Source organism: Felis catus, chromosome C1 (assembly GCF_018350175.1).
Source record: "Felis catus isolate Fca126 chromosome C1, F.catus_Fca126_mat1.0, whole genome shotgun sequence".
NCBI lineage: Eukaryota > Metazoa > Chordata > Mammalia > Carnivora > Felidae > Felis > Felis catus.
Window position 1 is genome coordinate 725152 of NC_058375.1, and position 19268 is coordinate 744419.

At 46.0% G+C, this 19268-nt stretch overlaps 1 protein-coding gene across 3 annotated transcripts in view; it reads right to left on the reverse strand.

The window, feature by feature from the left end:
* GNB1 (G protein subunit beta 1) overlaps nt 1–19268 on the reverse strand; it is an 89270-nt gene that overhangs the window by 27080 nt on the left and 42922 nt on the right. For 2 of the 3 annotated variants that reach the window (XM_023257953.2, XM_023257952.2), the window contains one exon: nt 5644–5746. In XM_023257953.2, coding sequence (XP_023113721.1) covers nt 5644–5700 — 57 coding nt within the window. In that variant the 5' untranslated portion in view covers nt 5701–5746. Of the gene's footprint in view, nt 1–5643; nt 5747–9305; nt 9436–19268 lie in introns of those variants that run through there. The other variant, XM_019836005.3, reaches the window with a different exon arrangement.

Below are 19268 nucleotides of genomic sequence, written 5' to 3' on the forward strand. Positions count from 1 at the left end.
CCTTGCGGCTCGGCTCCCCCTCCTGCTGGCCAGGGCGCCTACGCTTGTCCACAGACCTGCTTGTGCACCTTGCTCTGTCTTTCTAACGGCGCGGGAGCCGTGAGGCTCAGAGAAACAAGTCCAAAAAGCACTGGATATCTAGCCCAAAGAACTTTCCCTCCAGATCATGTTATCTTAAGATTCTGTTTTCTTTTTTTTAATGTTTATCCATTTTTGAGAAAGAGAGAGAGCGAGCGAGCACGAGCAGGGAAGGGGCAGAGACAGAGGGGAGACACAGAATCTGAAACAGGCGCCAGGCTCCGAGCTGTCAGCACAGAGCCCAGTGAGGAGCTTGACCCCACAAGCCGTGAGATCATGACCTGAGCTGAAGTCAGACGCTTAACCGACTGAGCCACCCAGGTGTCCCTGGGTTTGTTTTCAAGCCAAACAATACCTAATGCTAAACTCTATGAAAAAGAGCAAAGGATCTGGAATCAAGACAATCAAATTCAACTAAGACTTTCCGGCTCTTGCATCTGTTATCTATAAAATGACCTTGGGAAGCAAGTATGAACAGGGATATGCTAAGGCTAATGAAGATGTTTTTGTTGTTCCTCAGTACCAAAATTACTAGGAAATATAGAAAATTATGAAGGAAAATGAGACAACAGCTTTTTTTTAAAAGGGTCAAAATTTGAGTGTAGGAATAATTTTGAAGGAAATCATGAGAAATCTCTAGTAAGAACAATGTTTCCATTACGTAGCCATCTGATTAGCTGCTTTCAAAATGACAGCTGGCCACATGACAGCATTTACACACGTGCACAGGCTCCAGTGGGACCCCAGGACGCCATTCTCTAGGGCAGACTGCCTCACTGCGGGGTAATCTTTATTTCACGAAGCTGGGAGGAACCAACTGAGAACATGGAAACAGAGTCAGAAAGACTGTTGTTATAAATGTACCAAAGTTCTAGATTTCAAATTCAGGTTTAATTATCCAATAGAAGTCATTCTGCTTGATTAATTCTACTTAATGGATTAAATAATTAAAACACCAAAAAATTACGCCATGAAGTATTTCTACGCCAGCGCCTCGATCTGGGGTAAGGGACGAGCAGAGGGAAGGTCCAGAGTAGCAAGTCTTTCATTGGTGGATTCTACCTACCAAGTACAAGTTTAACATTTATTTCCCAATACCATTCTTATTGATGTTATACATGGCTTTAAGTTTTAAAAAAGAATAATGAGAATTTTTTACGTGGGGAAAAATAAACCACGGGACTTAAGCAACTTCATTTTGGATAGTGTACGGAGATCGAACTGTATTTCATACCATACCACACAATAGACCATGGGAATACTATTGGTAAATGGAGGGAACAGCCATTTTATTTTACTTGTTACTTTTTAAAAGTGTTTTTATTTATTTTTGAGAGAGAGAGAGAGACAGACAGACAGGCAGGGTACTAGTGGGGGAGGCCAGAGAGAGAGGGAGACACAGGCTTCCAGGCTCTGAGCTGTCAGCACAGGGACCAATGTGGGGCTCGAACTCACAAACCGTGAGCTCATGACCTAAGCCCAAGTAGGGCGCTTAACTGACTGAGCCACCCAGGCGCCCCAGGAAAAGCCACTTTAAAAAACTAAACAGGAACTCCAATTCGGGCTTCATCTGAGCCAACAAGTGCTGGACGTCGCCGAAGGCAGCATTTCTCAGGACGAGCATCTTTGACTGCCTATGCCACAGGAAGAAGTCTTCTAATGGAGGCAGTCTCTGTGACTGCTTCCTAAACACAGACAGCCCGCCCATCCTGCAGATTAACTTCCAGTTTAACGGCCTGGTGAGAATGTGCGTGACAGCTCCACTACTTAGTGCGACGGCTTCCATGCCGGCCGCGGAGAGAAACGGCCCTGAAGGTAGCGAGCACACAGGGAGGCCTCCTCCTGCTCGGGACCCGGAGAAGGCGCCTACTCTGCTCAGTCGGACCTGGGACTCTGTCGTGCACTGAGCCTTCGCATTGGTGACGGTTGGCACGGTCACCTTGTCAATGGTCTGCGCCTGTACTTGACGAGTTTCTCCTGGATCCATTGATTAGCTCATGTACTTTGAGACATGCCACGGTTTGATCAGCATCCCTTTGCGAGCCCCTGTTTCCTCACCATGTAAAGTAGGATGAGATGGTCCTTGGGGTCCTTCAGCTCAAACACAAATCTGAGAAAGCAAACCTTCTTAGAGTCACCGACCACTGCTTGTTGGACTCCCTACGCCCTGCATTCTTTAACACGTATGTATTCCTTGGGCAATCAGAAAGAAAAGACTTTTTTCTTTTTGAAAGAAAGCTTTCTCTTCCTGTTTGGTGTAATGGACTCGGGACAGCCTTTGCTGCCCGTTCCCGGGCTGTACAAAGAAACTGCACAGATGTGGCTCCTGAGACTGGCCCAGGGCAGATGGGTGTACAAAAGGCTGTGGTTCAGGTGCTCTCCTCGGAGTGGTCCAGTTCGTACATGAGACACAGCAAGACAAAGTGAGGCCTGTAGGACACACTGAATTCTCGAGGCCCAGTCCAAAGAAAGGAATATAAAATAATAAAAATACTATTTTTAATTTATTTTTATTTTTTAAACATTTTATTTATTTATTTTTTTAAGTTTATTTATTTGAGAGAGCACAAGTGTGTGTGAGCCAGGGGAGGGTTAGAGAGAGGGAAAGAGAATCCTAAGCAGGTTCCACACTGTCAACGTAAAGCCCAATGTAAAGCTTGAACTCACAAACCGTGAGATCACGACCTGAGCCAAAGTCAGACACTTAATTGACTGAGCTACCCAGGCGCCCATAAAGATTTTATTTTTAAGTATTCTCTACACCTACCATGGTGCTTGAAATTACAACCTTGACATCAAGAGTTGCATGCTCCACGGACTGAGCCAGCCAGGCATCCCAAATATCTATTTTTTTTTAATATTTATCAATTGGGGCACATGGGTGGCTCGCCAGTTGGGCATCAGACTTTGGCTTGGGTCACGATATTGTGGTTCATGGGTTCGAGCCCCACATCGGGCTCTGTACTGACAGCTCAGAGCCTGGAGCCTGCTTCGGATTCTTTGTCTTCCTCTCTCTGCCCCTCCCCCACTTATACTCTGTCTCTCTGTCTCTCTCAAAAATGAATAAACGTTTAAAAAAATTTTTTTTAAAAATGTGCTCTCTCTCTCGCTCTCAAAAATAAATAAAACATTAATAGGTATACATACACACACATATATATATATATGTATACCTATTAATTGTAGATCAGGATCTTGTGGTCCGTGAGTTTGTGCCCTGCATCGGGCTCTGTGCTGACAGCTCGGAGCCTGGAGCCTGCTTTGGATTCTGTGTCTCCCTCTCTCTCTGCCCCTCCCCCACTTATACTCTGTCTCTCTCTCTCTCTCTCTCTCTCTCTCTCTCTCTTTCTCTCTCAAAAATGAATAAACACTTAAAACATTTTTTTTAAATCTATTAACTATGCTGAAATGACAATATTTTAGATATACTGGTTTAGACAAAGTCTGTTAAAAACTGATTCCACCTGGGGGCATGTGGGTGGGTCAGTTGGTTGAGCATCTGATTCTTGATTTTGGCTTGGGTCATGATCCTAGGGCTGTGGGATTGAGTCCCGCATCGGGCTCTGTGCTGTGTGCAGCTTCCTTAAGATTCTCAATCTCTCTCTCTCTTTCTCTCTCCCTCTGCCCCTCCCCTGCTCACACATGTACTCTCTTGCTGTCTCTTAAAAAAAAAAAATTTTTTTTTAAATAAAAAAAAAAATTGATTCCACCTGTTTCTTTTTTTAAAAATTTATTTGAGAGTGACAGTGAGAGAAAAAGAGAGAGAGAGAGAGAGAGAGAGAGAGAGAGAGAGAGGCAGGCAGAGAGGGATAAAGAGAATCCCAAGCAGGCTCCATGCCACCAGTGCAGTGCAAGCCCAACATGGGGCTTGACCCCACGAACCCTGAGATCACGACCTGAGCCAAGATCGAGAGTAGGACGCTTAGCCACCCAGGCGCCCCTCAGCCTGTTTCTTCTAACACTTTCATTTTTTAACTTTATTTTTAAGTAATCTCCATGCCCAATGCGGGTCCTGAACTCAGGACCCCAAGATCAAGAGTCTCACGCTCCACCAACTAAGCCAGCCAGGAACCCCTCTTTTCATACTTTCAAACCCCATGTGTGGCTCCCACACTCACGCTGTCCCCCGGGGGGGGCTGCCTGAGGCTCACGACATAACCGGCTCCACAAGACTGGAAGAGACACAACATGAGCTCTCAGGCTGTTTTGCCTGAAACCAGAGGTCTCTCTCCTGCAACACGCAAACTTTCTGCATCTGCTGTGAACAGGTCTGAATCCACTACGAACAACATCTTCTACCTAAACAATTTATAGCTGTTAGAAACACAAAGTTCTGATTTCTCTACTCTGGAGGGTAGAGGTAGACAGACATATTAAACAAGTCTGATCAGAGCAAAACACCAAATCTCCCTCATTTTTATTGAGCTATGTATCTGATCTTTTAAATGTTAAGATTTAAAATCTGAATTTGAAAGCTACTTTGTTTCCTCTTGGCTGTAACTTAAAAAACTCCATTATCTTTTCTCAAGCTTAAGAAAAAAGTTGGCTCCAATGATGATGATTTCTTTCTCCAATTGCCACCCAGCTTTCTGAACATACAGCTGGTCATCTGAAAGGAACCAGTCTCCAATCTCATCATGGACTCAGAAAAACAATTTGTTGCTCAGACACACACTGAAAATGAAAACGATGCTGTGGGACTAGCTAGGCCTTGAGGAGCCCCTGCCTCAAGCGGACATGGATCCGCTTCAGTGTCTTGCGGATAGGTTTTCCAGGGTCCGCCCTCCTTGTCTCAGGCCTTCTTATCAACAGTCTGAGAACAGGAGCAAGTACTGGCATTGGATGTTCCTCCAGAAAACGTTCATTAAAAACACGGTCTCACAAAACCGGAGGAGAGCAGAACTGATGCCTTCAGACCCTCCTAGTCCGCCTTTCCAAAGTGCAAGGGCTCTGCTGTGGGACAGCACACGCCAGTGACAGGCTGGGGTTCACACCTTAAGAGTCGGGGAGCTCCTTGCTGTACAGGGCAGGTGAACGATGTGTGGCGTTTTCATCTTCAGCTAGATGCGCCTGCCCTCATGTAACAGCCCATGAAAACTTGTAGACGCCCAGGTCCACGCTGGCACTCTTCGCCAGCACACCTCTGGCACACCGGAGACACTTGCCATTGCTGTTGTTAATACCCTTATTTTTAAACCAGTTTCTTGTCCTCGACTAAACAGTCACAAGGGAGGGAAGCAGACACCACACTCCACACAGTGACCAAGAGAATGTCATGAAGCAAATTCCCAAGGTTAAGAAAAAATATACAGAAGAGATGTTCATAAATTGAAAACATTTTTGGTATATTCAAATAATGATATACTAGAAAACAAAACCCTGAAAGCCACGTGCCAGGCCAAATATCTGACTCTGTAATTAGCCCATCCTGGGCCAGCGAAAATTCAGTTTCAATCCAAAACACTCAGCAGTCATTCTGAAACCCACCTTTCCCCAAACAGGTAACATCTGACCTGAAATCCAAATGATTTACAAAATAAACTAAACGCACATGTAGCAACGTACCCTAATTTGGTTTTTAAGCTGCTCGGCCTCCTGCCGTAACTGGTCAAGTTCACTCATTTTCAGGTCCTAGTGCTCTTTAATGCCACTTCAAGGAATCTGAGATCTGAAACAGAAATGCAAGCATAAAAAAATTAATAAACAGTGGTTGAGGAACTTAATGAAGCAGACGAGAAAAGGAACCAAATTTGAGAGCTAAGATTTTATTATAGATCAGAGCACCTTTCTTCAGCATTCATCAGAACTTATAAAATGCCACCAAGGGCTGGATTAATAAATTATAATTACTACTATTCACCAGCTCTGTACCTCAACATCATGTCAATGATCTTGAACCCATGACCCCCTCCTTCCCCCCAACGATGTCAGAATGCCCACACAGCAATTCTAAGAAGACTCAATATGGCATCCAGCAGGCCCCTGCTTCAGGGACATCTTGCTCTCCCACCAAAACGGGTCCTGGGATCCCAGTAAACTCAGAAGCAGTACCTCAGTCCTTACAGGTCCACGAGCAGCCATGCCTCCCACCCTTAACCCCGCTCCACCCCAGTCTTACTAGACACCATTCCTTAAATCAGAGTCCAAACAAAATCATCCCGTTAAACCAGAGACTTATTTTCCCAAGGGAATGTCATAATTGGGGGTTGCATTTCCGACCAAGAACATGACTAAGTCAGTCATAATTATGACCAATGTATCCCCACACTGAGGATATATCAACATCTCTTAACAATTGGCTCCCCCGTGCAAACGTGGCTTATCCAGAGGCCTCATCGTCCTCTGCAAACACACAAAGGAGATTTTATGCAAAAGTCACAGAGTTAATATTATAATCACCAGATACTTAATTAACAATGGCTATTTATTTTCTTGAGATTGAAACATATCTGGGGGAAATTGTCTGGAGGACCCAGGAAGCATGTTTGTTAGAGTTCCTAGTCTAGATAAACTTCCCTATTCTGCACATACGCACTCAGAATAAATTGACGTGGTTTCCATTACAGAAACTCCATGTATACTTACTGATGAAAACAAAAATATCTTTCCCAAGAAGAAGTATCTTTAAAAAGCGTGTGTGGGTTCTTAGTTCCTGCTCTTAACCGTGCCATCTATTCACAGCTACAGAACAGGCCAGGCAGAGGACAGAGGGGCGGGCAGGGTGCACGCTAGACCTCCAGAAAGCAATCTCGTGTCACCAGCACTGACCTGCAGTGAAAGTCCGCAGAACCATCAGGAAAGGCCTTACAGGGACAGGACAGGAGGTAAAGGCACCTCGGGAAGGTGATACACAGTGGCACAGCTTCAGAAATATTTCTGACCAAAATAGTTGTTTCTAAAGGCATTACTTGAAGCGGGTGCCGGAAGCATGTGGAAAGCTTCCAAGAACACCTCGAGCCTCCCTGATCAAAGGGAGCACCGGGGAGGCTACACTGCAGGCACTTTAGCCTGTGGCACACAGGCTGATGCTCACTCCAGCCCTCACCTACAAACGCTTTCGGACTGCAAGCTGTGAACATTAACGTATGTGACAGTAAGAGCACCAAGAACATACGAGGGAATTTTCACAAGAGGAAGCTGGGATGCTGTGTCCTCTGAGCTTGTAGACTGCCCTGGTTCTTCCTGCCGGCCAGGACGTCCTGCCACCGCTCACGTGCACACACCTATGTACATGTGATCATATCACATCTCCTACACGATTACGCAGAGTTGGGAGTAGCTGGATTCCAGCAACATCACCCCCCCCCCCATGTTAGAGAACTGTTCTTAGTCTATAAAGAAGTCACTTTATTCCATCCTTCTAAGAACTGTGAAGAAAAACAAGTTAATGGTTTTCATGATGTGAACTGACTTGTTAGTTTTAGTCAACACATGTCACTTCTTATTTAAACACTAAAATATTGAGCTAATTTTTATTTTTTTTGAATTTTTTTTAATGTTTATTTGTTTTTTGAGAGGGAGACAGAGCATGAGCAGGAGAGGGGCAGAGAGAGAGAGGGAGACACAGAATCCGAAGCAGCTCCAGGCTCCGAGCTGTCAGCACAGAGCCCAACACAGCGCTCGAACTCACAAACTGTGAGATAATGACCTGAGCTGAAGTCAGACGCTTCACTGACTGAGCCACCCAGGCACCCCTTTAATGTCTATTTTTGAGAGAGAGAGAGAGAGACAGAGAGAGACAGAGAGAGAGAGAGAGAGACATAAGGCTCCAGGCTCTGAGCTGTCAGCACAGAGCTGGACGCGAGGCTCCAACCCATGAACTGTGAGATCATGACCTGAGCCGACGCTAGACGCACAACCTACTGAGCCACCCAGGCGCCCCATCTTAGATGTTCTTTTTAAATATATTGTAGAATTATATATGTGGTAATCGCCTAGTTGCATTGCTTTAAACCAGAGAAATGAATTAACTGAAAACCTATGTGTCTTAAAAATGAGAAGATCCATTTAACTCAGTTACCCCACAAGATTTCAGAAGCAATAATACCAATACTTGTTGATTTGAACCTTTAGTCACAAAGAGAACAAAACCAGATCTATTTCTCTTTCATCAGTAAATAGCATAAATTATTAATACTGCCTTTTAATTACAGATCCCTCTACAAGCAGTGCCCACATCTGAGTCTCAACAAAGAGACTCAAAACCCACATTTGTTCATTTTTAAGAAAAGAGGTATTCCTACTGCTACTAGAACTAAAATAAGTGTCCTGGGAGACCTATTTTACATGATTGGCCTGGAGAGAAAGAGAAACCTGTGGTTAGACATTAAAAAAAATTTTTTTTAATTACATTCTCCATTCTCCACCTCAAAGATGTTATCTTCTGAAATCAAATCTGGAAAAGGAGTTTTTTATACATGGATGGACTTTCACTGATGAAGGGGCACTCAGGGTCTCCAGCATACTGGCCTTCCTGTCACTAGGTGGGCCCTGTCCAGGACCGCCTTGATGACATGTACATGTGCATCCACAGAAGGATGGCCCCCTTCGCTAGAAGCTAATGGACACCGACCCCGCACCATAGGCGGAAAACCAGCCAGTCCGTGCTCACCCGAAGAGAAAGTGGCATCCCACGGACATCGAGGACGGAGCACGCGCACTCAAATACACAGCGGGACTGAGAGGAAACAAAAACTTTCTTATTCCTATCAACTAAAAGTTCACCTGAACGCTCTTCTATGAGGATAAAGTAAATGAAATAAACAAGGTACAGAATAGTGTATAAATGATGATGCTTTTCTTTTTGTGTATTTAAAAAGAAGAAACATCTTTTTTAAATAAAAGGTTAACAAGTTATCTGGGCTCTGAAACCAAGAAGCATACATTTTTTTTTTTTTTTGTCCATACTTTTCAGTTTTCAAAATAAGACTAGTTAATGTCAACTTTTTACTGGGAGAACTATTACGTATCACTAAGAATAGTACGATGGTACAAACATCTGGGAAAATGCTTGTTGTATATTAAATCAAAACAAATTTGTGTGTAATAATTTTAGCTATTTTAGAAGAATCAAAATATATTTTAGTTAAAGAAAGACATTTAAAAAGACTAATAGCATTTTCATTAGAATTATTGGTTATGTTTTCCTCTTCATCTTCCAAATATTGATAATGCAAATTATATTAGTTTTGCTAATTTAAAAACTGTACATTTTAAGTGTTACTTACATGGGATCACTTTGCTTTTCTCTTCACTACCCTTGGTTCCCCAGTGGCTTCTGGAAGCCCCACCATCAGGTTCCGTGGCCGGGGCTCAGTCTCGCCTTCCCCGCAAAGTCACTGCTAAGCTCTGGCTGTGCTGACTCAGTGCGTTCCCTAGTCTAATCCGCTAAGACAGGACCTGCTGAGAATCTCACATCTGTTCTTTATGACCCACATCTGCCATTAGCTTTTATTTAGAACTTCTGAAAATACTTTTCATAGAAATTTAAATAACTTAAAAGCAAGTATATGATCTGCCCTAATTTAGATTGTATCCAACATCTTTGTAAGTCAAAGCATTAACCCAAATTTTTTATTCAAATATTTTACATTTGCAACATAACGTGCTTCCGGTAGCTCCCCCTCACTTCGTGATAAAGGCAGCATCATTTCCCTCTCCTCAAGACCCCAGTAAAGTACGGGAAGGAACTTCAGTGGTGCCCCAGCACCCTACAGTTACTAACAATGACATTCATACTGCCAGTCTGTTAATGGCAAAATGGGGTGATGGTATAAAAATGATTCCAAATTTAGGGGGCACCTGGTGGCTCAGCTGGTTAAGCGTCTGACTCTCGATCTCAGCTCAGGTCTTGACCTCAAGGTCATGAGTTCAGGCCCCGTGGTGGGCTCTGTACTGGGTGTGAAGCCTGTTAAAGAAAAAAATGATTCCGAGTTTTGGTTCTGCCACATACCAGGAACATGACATCAAGTCACTTTGTACTGTGGCCCGTCTGCTACAGAATGGGAATCCTGTCACCTACACCACAGAGCTGAAATGAAAATTAAGTAAGACAGCTGGAAAGTGCTCTGTAAGCTTTTCGGCGATTAGACCGTGAAGTCCACCTTTCAACAGAGCACACACGTGGTCTCGCGGCCAAAAGGAGGGCAACCCAAGACACGAGCTGCTGGCACAGCCTTGGGCCCACGGTGCGGCACTGAACCGAACGGCAGGGGCACCTCTTAACCTTCAGAATAGAACTGCCAGTGACTTTACCACCAAAAGACAAGTTTATTCAGGAACAGCAGAGAACTGCAATCCCGGACAGGCGAGCTACAGCAAAACCATAGGCAAGTCCAACAAATAAAGGAAAGGAATGTTATGTTATGGAAGGAGGAAGGAAGGAAGGAAGGAAGGAAGGAAGGAAGGAAGGAAGGAAGGAAGGAAGGAAGGAAGGAAGGAAAGGGAAGGAAAGGGAAGGAAAGGGAAGGAAAGGGAAGGAAAGGGAAGGAAAGGGAAGGAAAGGAAAGGAAAGGAAAGGAAAGGAAAGGAAAGGAAAGGAAAGGAAAGGAAAGGAAAGGAGGGAGGGAGGGAGGGAGGGAGGAAGGAAGGAAGGAAGGAAGGAAGGAAGGAAGGGGAAGTTGGGAGGGTTGTTCTGAATGAAAGCCCACTGGAGAGAAGCAGGGGTTCCGGGGGACGAGGTTTCTCACTGGCTGAGGGGCAGGGGCGGTGGACTTCCCGTAGGAGCCGCAGCGCACGTCTTTTCCAACTGGGGCCTGTACCTGACATCGTGTGGCACCGGCTCTATCAGCCTCCCCTTCTAGTATCCCCGGTGGACTTTAGTGAAGTTTCCCTTAATTTTCACACAACTCTCAAACTTCAGAAACCAAAACGAGCCCGCTGCGCATCAAGCGTCACACGGGGCGGCGGTTCGTTCTAATCAGCTCAGCCACAGAAGTGCCCTCCCTCATCTCCAAGACAATGAAGCATTTTGAGAGACAGGGATTTACACCAGGAATTTAAACCCGTCTTCAGTTTTTCTATTGTTCTGTCATTCCCAAATCCAAGTTAATCTCCAAAATTGTAAGTGTGCAAATCCAAAGGGCAACAGAAAAAACTCAAACCCTCCCGCCTCACATACCACCCGAACACCACGAGCCACACCGGGCAGGCCGCCGCCGCCACGATGGGTCACTGTGGCTGTAGCAGGCGCCCCGGGACGTACACTGTGGACACTGCATCCAACACGACCCACCCACAGCCCGTCATCTGAAGTACATGCTAACGTAGTAAAGACTTGAATGACGTGTCTGAAGTTTGCTTTAAAACAAGGAGGAAAACAGGCAAAGACGTACATAAGCAAGACCGGCCGTGAGGTGGTAATTGCTCTAGTCTGATGACAAAGTTCTTGTACTATTAACTTTTGGATGCATTTCGATTTTCCATTAAATGGTTTTTAAAAATGTTAGAGACTTCTTAGAGAAAAATCAAGAAAATCTGAACGTGGCCTGGGCGTCTGGTGACGTCTGAGAGTTGCTGTTCTTTTGTTTGGGTCACAATGGGAGTAAAACCCTCAAAGGTTAGAAATACTTCCTACTTCCGGTGAAATGATGTGATCTTGGGATTTGCTTTAATTTTTTTTTAAATTCTTGGGACACCTGGGTGGCTCAGTTGGTTAAGTGTCCAACTTTGGGTCAGTCATGATCTGCTGCTTCGGATTCTGTGTCTCCCTTTTTCTCTCTGCCTCTCCCCCGCTCCTGCTCTGTCTCTCTCTCTCAAAAGTAGATAAAAATTAAAGAAATCTTTTTAATAAAAAAATGAAATAAATAATTTTTTATTCTTTTTTTTTAATGTTTATTTTTGAGAGAAGCTTATATATCCATGTTTGAAAAGTGATAAAAAGGGCACCTGAGTGGCTAGTCGGTTAAGCGTCTGACTCTTGGTTTGGGCTCAGGTCATGACCTCACGTTTCATGAGTTCGAGCCCACGCCCGGCTCCACAGCTGGTAGCACGGAGCCCATTTGGGATTCTTTCTCTCTCCCCCTCTCTCTCTCTCTGTCCCTCTCTCACTCCCACTGTCTCTGTCTCTCTCAAAATAGGTGGCACCTGGGTGACTCAGTCAGTTGAGTGTCCCAACTTCGAGTCAGGTCATGAACTTACAGTTCACGGGTTCAAGCCCCACGTCGGGCTCTCTGCTGCCAGCACAGAGCCCACTTCGGATCCTCTGTCGTCCTCTCCTCTCTTCCCCTCCCCCACTCACACACGTGTGCACGCACGCACGCGCACTCTCAAAAATAAAAAAAACTTTAAGAAAGTGATAAAAACTTAATTGTTTTGATGATGATTACCACCCAATCGGCTTCTATGAAGTAGCAGATATCAGAACATTCAATGAAATAAAAAGTGAACTGTAACTAGTCTTTATACGGGTAAGCAAATGGTAACGAAGACGAACACAGGAAATGTAATCACACGGCATCCTCATTTGGCTCTGTGTTAACGATCCGGCAGACTTTTACATGTTATTTGAAAAGGGATGATGTGTGTGCGCCACTCTGCTAGGATACGGTGTGTTTAAATAATCTGCCCTCAGCATCTCCCTGGTCCCCTCAGATTTTCCTGCTCTTAACTTTCTGACGCAGATCAGAAACAGCCCCACTTAGTTAAGTGGCTTACTGTCAGATAATGCACCCGCAAGAGACTTACACTTTGCATGTTTTGCATTTATGGGTGATGCGGTGTAATTTTCTCAGTTTACTGGTAAACACCATTTAAGGTGCATCCCCTAAAGCACTAGGAGAATGCAAAAATTTAATCATCCTCAGTAGAAATAAATTCATACAACAAGCATGCTAGTTCTGTGAACAGAAAAGTAAGACCCAAGAAACAATCTCTATAGAAAGCGAACACACCTAGTAGCCCTACAAATGGTCTGACTACCCTGAGGTCCCCAACCGACATTCTAGAAGGCAGACAAGGAGCCTCACTGACTTCTGTTGACTACTTTTTAAAAATAAAGGTTCTTAATGCTTTTCAAATGACAAAACCTACACAGGCAATTCATAGAGTCACTGATAGCCAAATGCCACTCACACTCAAAGTGCATTTGTGGGAACCTAACATGTCCTTCCAGAAGTCTGTGCTCAACCCCGACATCGGTGCAGTGGAAAAGCCTGCTGCCCCGTGAATGGCCGCAATGCCACTCTGGCACTCACCGCCCTGATTTCCCAGCTCTCTACCAGTGCTCCAGCAAGGGGTCGGAACAGGCCCACGTACACCAAAAAGGATACACTGACAAAAGTTAACCACGAGCCTCACAACAGGAAAGCAATGCAACGTGGACAGACTGTAAAGCACACAGTTTGTCTAATGACAAAAAGTAAGACTTTTTATCAAAAAAAAATAACAATATGGGGCGCCTGGGTGGCTCAGTCGGTTGAGTGTCCGACTTTGGCTCAGGTCACGATCTCACAGTTCGTGGGTTCCAGCCCCGTGTCGGGCTCTGCGCTGGCAGCTCAGAGCCTGGAGCCTGCTTCAGATTCTGTGTCTCCCTCTCTCTCTCTCTGCCCCTCCCCTGCTCACACTCTGTCTCCCTCTCTCTCAAAAATAAACATTAAAAAATAACAATAATCACTTTTGTAAACCTCCCTATTCCCCTACACGGAGACGTGCCTGATTGAGAAGGCAGCCAGATCAACAATTACAGATTCCAAGGGTTATTTATTTACTTAAACCCCTTCCTCAGAAAGCACTATTTCTACCTCCATGCATAAGTTACTTCCAGGCCGCCATGCAGTGCCACATTTAAAAATTACCAGAGGGGTCCCTGGGGGACTCAGTCGGTTGGGCATCCAGCTCTTGATTTTGGCTTAGGTCATGATCTCACGGATCACGGATTTGAGCCCCGCGTCAGGCTCTGCGCAGAAAGCTCAGAGCCTGCTTGGTACTCTCTCTCTCCTCTCTCTCTGTTCCTCCCCTGCTCTTGCATGCACACGCTCTCTCAATATTAACATTAAAAAATATATAAAAAATAAATTTTTCCTCTAAACAATTTATACTTCAGAACATATTAAAATTAAATCTGATAAGATGTATGTCGCTGAAAACTTCTTTTAAAAATTTCAGGGGCGCCTGGGTGGCTCAGTTAGTTAAGCTTCCGACTTCAGCTCAGGTCACGATCTCACAGCTTGCGGGTTCAAGCCCCGCATTGGGCTCTGCTGACAACTCAGAGCCTAGAGCCTGCTTTGGATTCTGTGTCTCCCTCTCTCTACCCCTCCCTCACTCATGATCTTTCTCTGTCTCTCAAAAATAAATAAACATTAAAAAAAAAAATTTTTTTTTTTAAATTTCAAATATAGTTGACCCTTGAACAACAGGGGTTTGAACTGCACGGGTCTACCTGCACATGGATCGGTTTTGATAAATACAGTACGGTACCATAAGTGTATTTTCTCTTCTTTGTGATTTTCTTACTGATGTTCTCTTTTCTCTTATTTATTTTATCCTAGGAATACAGCATATGACATATGTATAAAATACATCCTAATAGACTTATTCTAAGCTTCTGGGCAACAGCAGTCTCTTCATAGTGAAGTGTTTGGGAAGTTAAAGGCTATTATGAGGATTTGCAACTGCCTGAGGTGGGGCACGGTTGGCACCCCTAACCCCCGTGTCACTTGCGGGTCAACTGTATCCTGTGATTGCACTAAATCATTTCTTTTTAAGCGAGAACACTTATCGTGCGACGTCTCCTTGAAATCCTTAAGAGGAACCAGGGGCTGAGGCAGCTGCCCTTGTGGGTAGAGGTGCTGCCCCTCCCGGGATCCAGACCTGGATCTGCAGCACCCCATTTCTAGGTGCCTCATCCACCTGGTCCTGACGGGTGTTTCATCTTTCAGCCTTGATGCTCCGGTGCAAGTTCCCTTCTGCTTGGCAAGGTAGCCGCGTTTGCCACAGGTTGACTTCTGAGGGTGGTGGCACTGCCTGTGCATCTTATTGTTACACTTCCCAAATGACAGCGTCCCCTTCACCACCTCGCTTCTGCAGCTGAGACCAAAGAGGCCGAGAGAGAAGGCATTTCTGCTATCTATACTAAATAATTTAATTAAAAAAAAAGTTTTAATGTTTATTTATTTTTGAGAGAGAGAGAGAGAGAGAGAGACACACACACACACACACACACACACACACACACACACACACACACAAAGTGTGAGTGAGGGAGGGGCAGAGAGAGACAGAGACACAAAACCCGAAGCAGGTTGCAGGCTCTGAGCTGTCAGCACAAAGCCCCACGCAGGGCTTGAACTCACAAACTGTGAAATCATGACCTGAGCGGAAGTCAGAGGCTCAATCGACTGAGGTCCCCAGGCGCCCCTGTACTAAGTAACTTTAAATTCAGACTTACTTAAACTATGCGTACTATTTTGTGCCTGTTTAGGAAAATTCTTGAACTAGACAAGAACTTGAAACTTAGCCCACCTCATATTTCTGGCTGACAGAGCACCAAACTGAACCTGGAAGACACCCCTGGGGACCTTACAGCCCTTGACAAAGCCCCGGGGAGCTGAGCCCAGCCCCTCGTCTGTGGCGCTGCCTCTTGTCGGAAGGGGCCTCAGAGGAGCGGAGACCGCCCGCGCCCAGTTCCAGCCTCGGCGTCTCACACGGCACTTGCCCCCTGAGTCCAGGAAGCCGAAGGAACGAAGACACGCGGACGGCGGCTTGTCTCTGACCAGGACGAGGGGTGCCCTTCTTCTCTGCCGCTCCTCACCAGATGTCCCTCATCTGGTGGCAGCTCTTCCTCCAGAGCCTCTTCCAGAGTCAGACGCGTGTGCGTGCGAGCTGGTCCGTGGGCACTCTCTCCACCTGTGCCCAGCTTGCCCTTATGCTTCCTTCGGAGGCCATCGGATTCTTCCCTCCCACCTGAAGGCAGTGGCCAAGGGGTGTCCATGATTTGAAACGCAGGCCAGGGGAGTGGAAACACATACGACTAGGATGCAGAACCACATTCTAGGTGACAGCGGTGAGAGACAGTCTGACCGATACCCCAGGGAGCTGGTGTCTTCTGCTTGGTGAGCAGAACCGTCCTGAGCCGTCTTCTCACGGCAGATTGTAGATTCAGACGGTCTGTAGCTCTGCATCTCCCCATAAAGTTGCAGAAACCAGAAGCACGACTCGCACCGTCAACACTGCTTCTTTCTTCTGAACGTGTCTTGATTTCTACCAGACGGCTCTGCTTCTTCGGCAGCAGATCATTTCGGCTGCAACGGGAACAGGTGCAGCCTGCTCACTCTGATCGGGTGTGATGTCCAGCTGGAGAGCAAAAAACCTGAATTCCTGAATCAGCAGCACTCCTGGCCTCACTCTACACACACCTTATTCATTCGCTCACATCTGTTTATTAAGCATCTGCCATGGACAGAGGACACTGTGGTGAAAAGACAAACTCCCTGTCTTCCGGCACCAGAGTCTAAAAGAGTGACAGTCAAACGTCCTTCTGTGGACCTAGGTCTCCAGGATGTTACCGCTTGGATTCCTAACCACTTCAGAAGTAAAAAGGGATTTCTGATCTACTCCCAGGTCACAGCTGTGACTTAGGAGCACATGCTGTGTCCTCACAATCTTGGGAAGAGGTCCTACCAACTGTCCACATGGGAAACAAGAGAAATAGAGGGAGTCACAAATGGCAAGACCACAATTCGGACTCAGGTACCTCTGGAGTTGACCATGCCAGGCACTATAAGCAATCTGTGACTGGCTGGGTACGGTCACAGGACCATAAAAAGACGTTTCACTTCTCGGTCACCTGCACCCACATATCACTCCGCCAGGGCAAGCTGACAATGACGCAACAGAAGTTAACACGTCAGGCCGCCTTCTGACCCGGGAAGCACAGAGACCTTTCTCCTTCCTGTTGCAAGTGCTGCATCGGGGGCAAGAGATCTTGGTTTCTCCATTTCTAGAGGAAGCATCTTGAAATTGCTTTCCAGCTAGGTCAGGAGAAGCCACTCATTAGGAGTAAGAGTTTCTGGGTCTCCCATCCCCTCCAGCCCCCATGCTCACAGGCTCCTACGTCTCTTGTCCAATTGGCTTGCTGTCTAACAGAGACACAACGTGAACCACTTTCAGAAGTTTCTATTTTCTGGTACACATAGAGAAAAAATAAAAAGAAACAGGTTACCATCAATTTTAATAATGTATTTATTTAACCCAATATATCAAAAATGTTATCTCAATACGTAATCAATAGAGAAAATTATAAATGGATATTCTACATTTGTGTGTCATGCTAAGCTTCTACAATCCAATGTGTGGTTTACGTTCCGATTCGGACCAGCCTCACTCACAGCGCCCGAGTCACACGTGGCCGACGGTACGACTGCCACAGTGGCCGGCACAGCTCTCAGTCCATCCTCATCTCTTCGTTCACAAGGAAGAGACTCAATGGGGGGTGCGGGGTGGAATTCACTTTATCATGTTGCTAGAAGAGCAGGAACCAGGCTCTCCCTGCGTAAACCCAATCCTAGTCCTCCCAATCAGAAACAGAGAGAGGCGTGGTCCCCATCCGTCCCTACCACCCTGCCTCCTGTCCCCACATCACTTCCCTTTCGTCCCCTGACAAACCAGTCACCCACCCAGCAGATGACAGCAATCAGAGGAACAGTGGGGACCGTGGTGGGGACCGTAAAGTACTTCGGGGATGGCAGCTCAGGCAACGTCATGGAAAGACCAGGATGAGCCAGTGCTGGAGAGCAGGTATGAGTTACCCTCACTGAGGGCACCTCTCCCTCTGGAGTCACAGGAAATGGCCAGTGAGCCTTTCTCCTGAATCTTATGTCTGGTGGAACCCACCTGTGCCATCATGTTCTCCCTCCGCATCTCGTCTTGTTAGCCTAGGTCATCTTTTTTGCTTCCAGTGTCGAGCACAGAACCTAGCACATACTATGTGATCAAAAATTGTTCAATTGGGGAGCCTGGGTGGCCCAGTCAGTTAAGTATCTTTGGCTCAGGTCATGATCTCACAGTTCCTGCATTCCAGCCTCGTGTCAGACTCTGTGCTGACAGCTCAGAGCCTGAAGCCTGCTTCGGATTCTGTGTCTCCCTCTCTCTCTGCCCCTCCCCTGCTTGCACTCTGTCTCTCTCTCAAAAATAAATAAACATTGGGGCGCCTGGGTGGCTCGGTCGGTTAAGCGTCCGACCGGCTCAGGTCATGATCTCACGGTCCATGAGTTCGAGCCCCACGTCGGGCTCTGTGCTGACAGCTCAGAGCCTGGAGCCTGTTTCAGATTCTGTGTTTCCCTCTCTCTCTGCTCCTCCCCTCTTCATGCTCTGTCTGTCTCAAAAATAAATAAACGTTAAAAAATTTTTTTAAAAATAAATAAATAAACATTAAAAAAAAACAAAAACAAAAACAACTATTCAATAAACCCAGCCCATGCAAACCTGTTGACGCCAAACAGGAAGTCCCACCTTTATTTCAGAGCCAGAACTCATACGTGATTAACGTGGTCTAAGAAACAAATGGCACACATCCAGAAGGAAGGTCTAGCAGGGAAGGTGGTGGAAGCTGGAAATCAATCACACGCACCATGGAGGGAACAACTTCATGACCTCAAGCACCTGTGAGGGGCTCTCACTCCCAAGTTCCCTGCGGTGCCATTTACACTCCCTGCAAACTATGAGGGACACCCCTGGGTTTCCCGGCAGAAACAGTTTTTATTGGCCTCGTGTGCACATCCAGCCCACCTGGGCAGGACCGCCAGCTGGAGGCAGTGTGGTGGCCACGTGCTTCGGGCTTACTCACCCAGGGTCCCATTCTGACCCTCTCATCACCAGGTAGCCTCCACTAAGCTCCTAACCTCTCTCTGACTCTGCGTTTTGGTCCAAAAATGGAGACAGTAATGGTATCCACACCTCACTTGCTATGAGGAGCCCATGACAACCCACACAAGGCCCTTAAAACCTGACTGAACTATAGTAAACACTCACTAAATTGAACTTGTAAAAGTAGTACTAAGATTTTTTAGCCTGAAATGATTTAAGAGACAGAAAATTACCTCCTCCTTCACCCACCAGACTTCCTCCCCAGAGTCAGTAGAGTAGGCCCCATTGCAGAAACCAAGAACACATCAACAGTGGCGACCGTGAAACACAAGGGTTCACCAGGTAGAGAGGTCAGACCTGCTCACGCCACTTTCTAATTGTTCATTTAG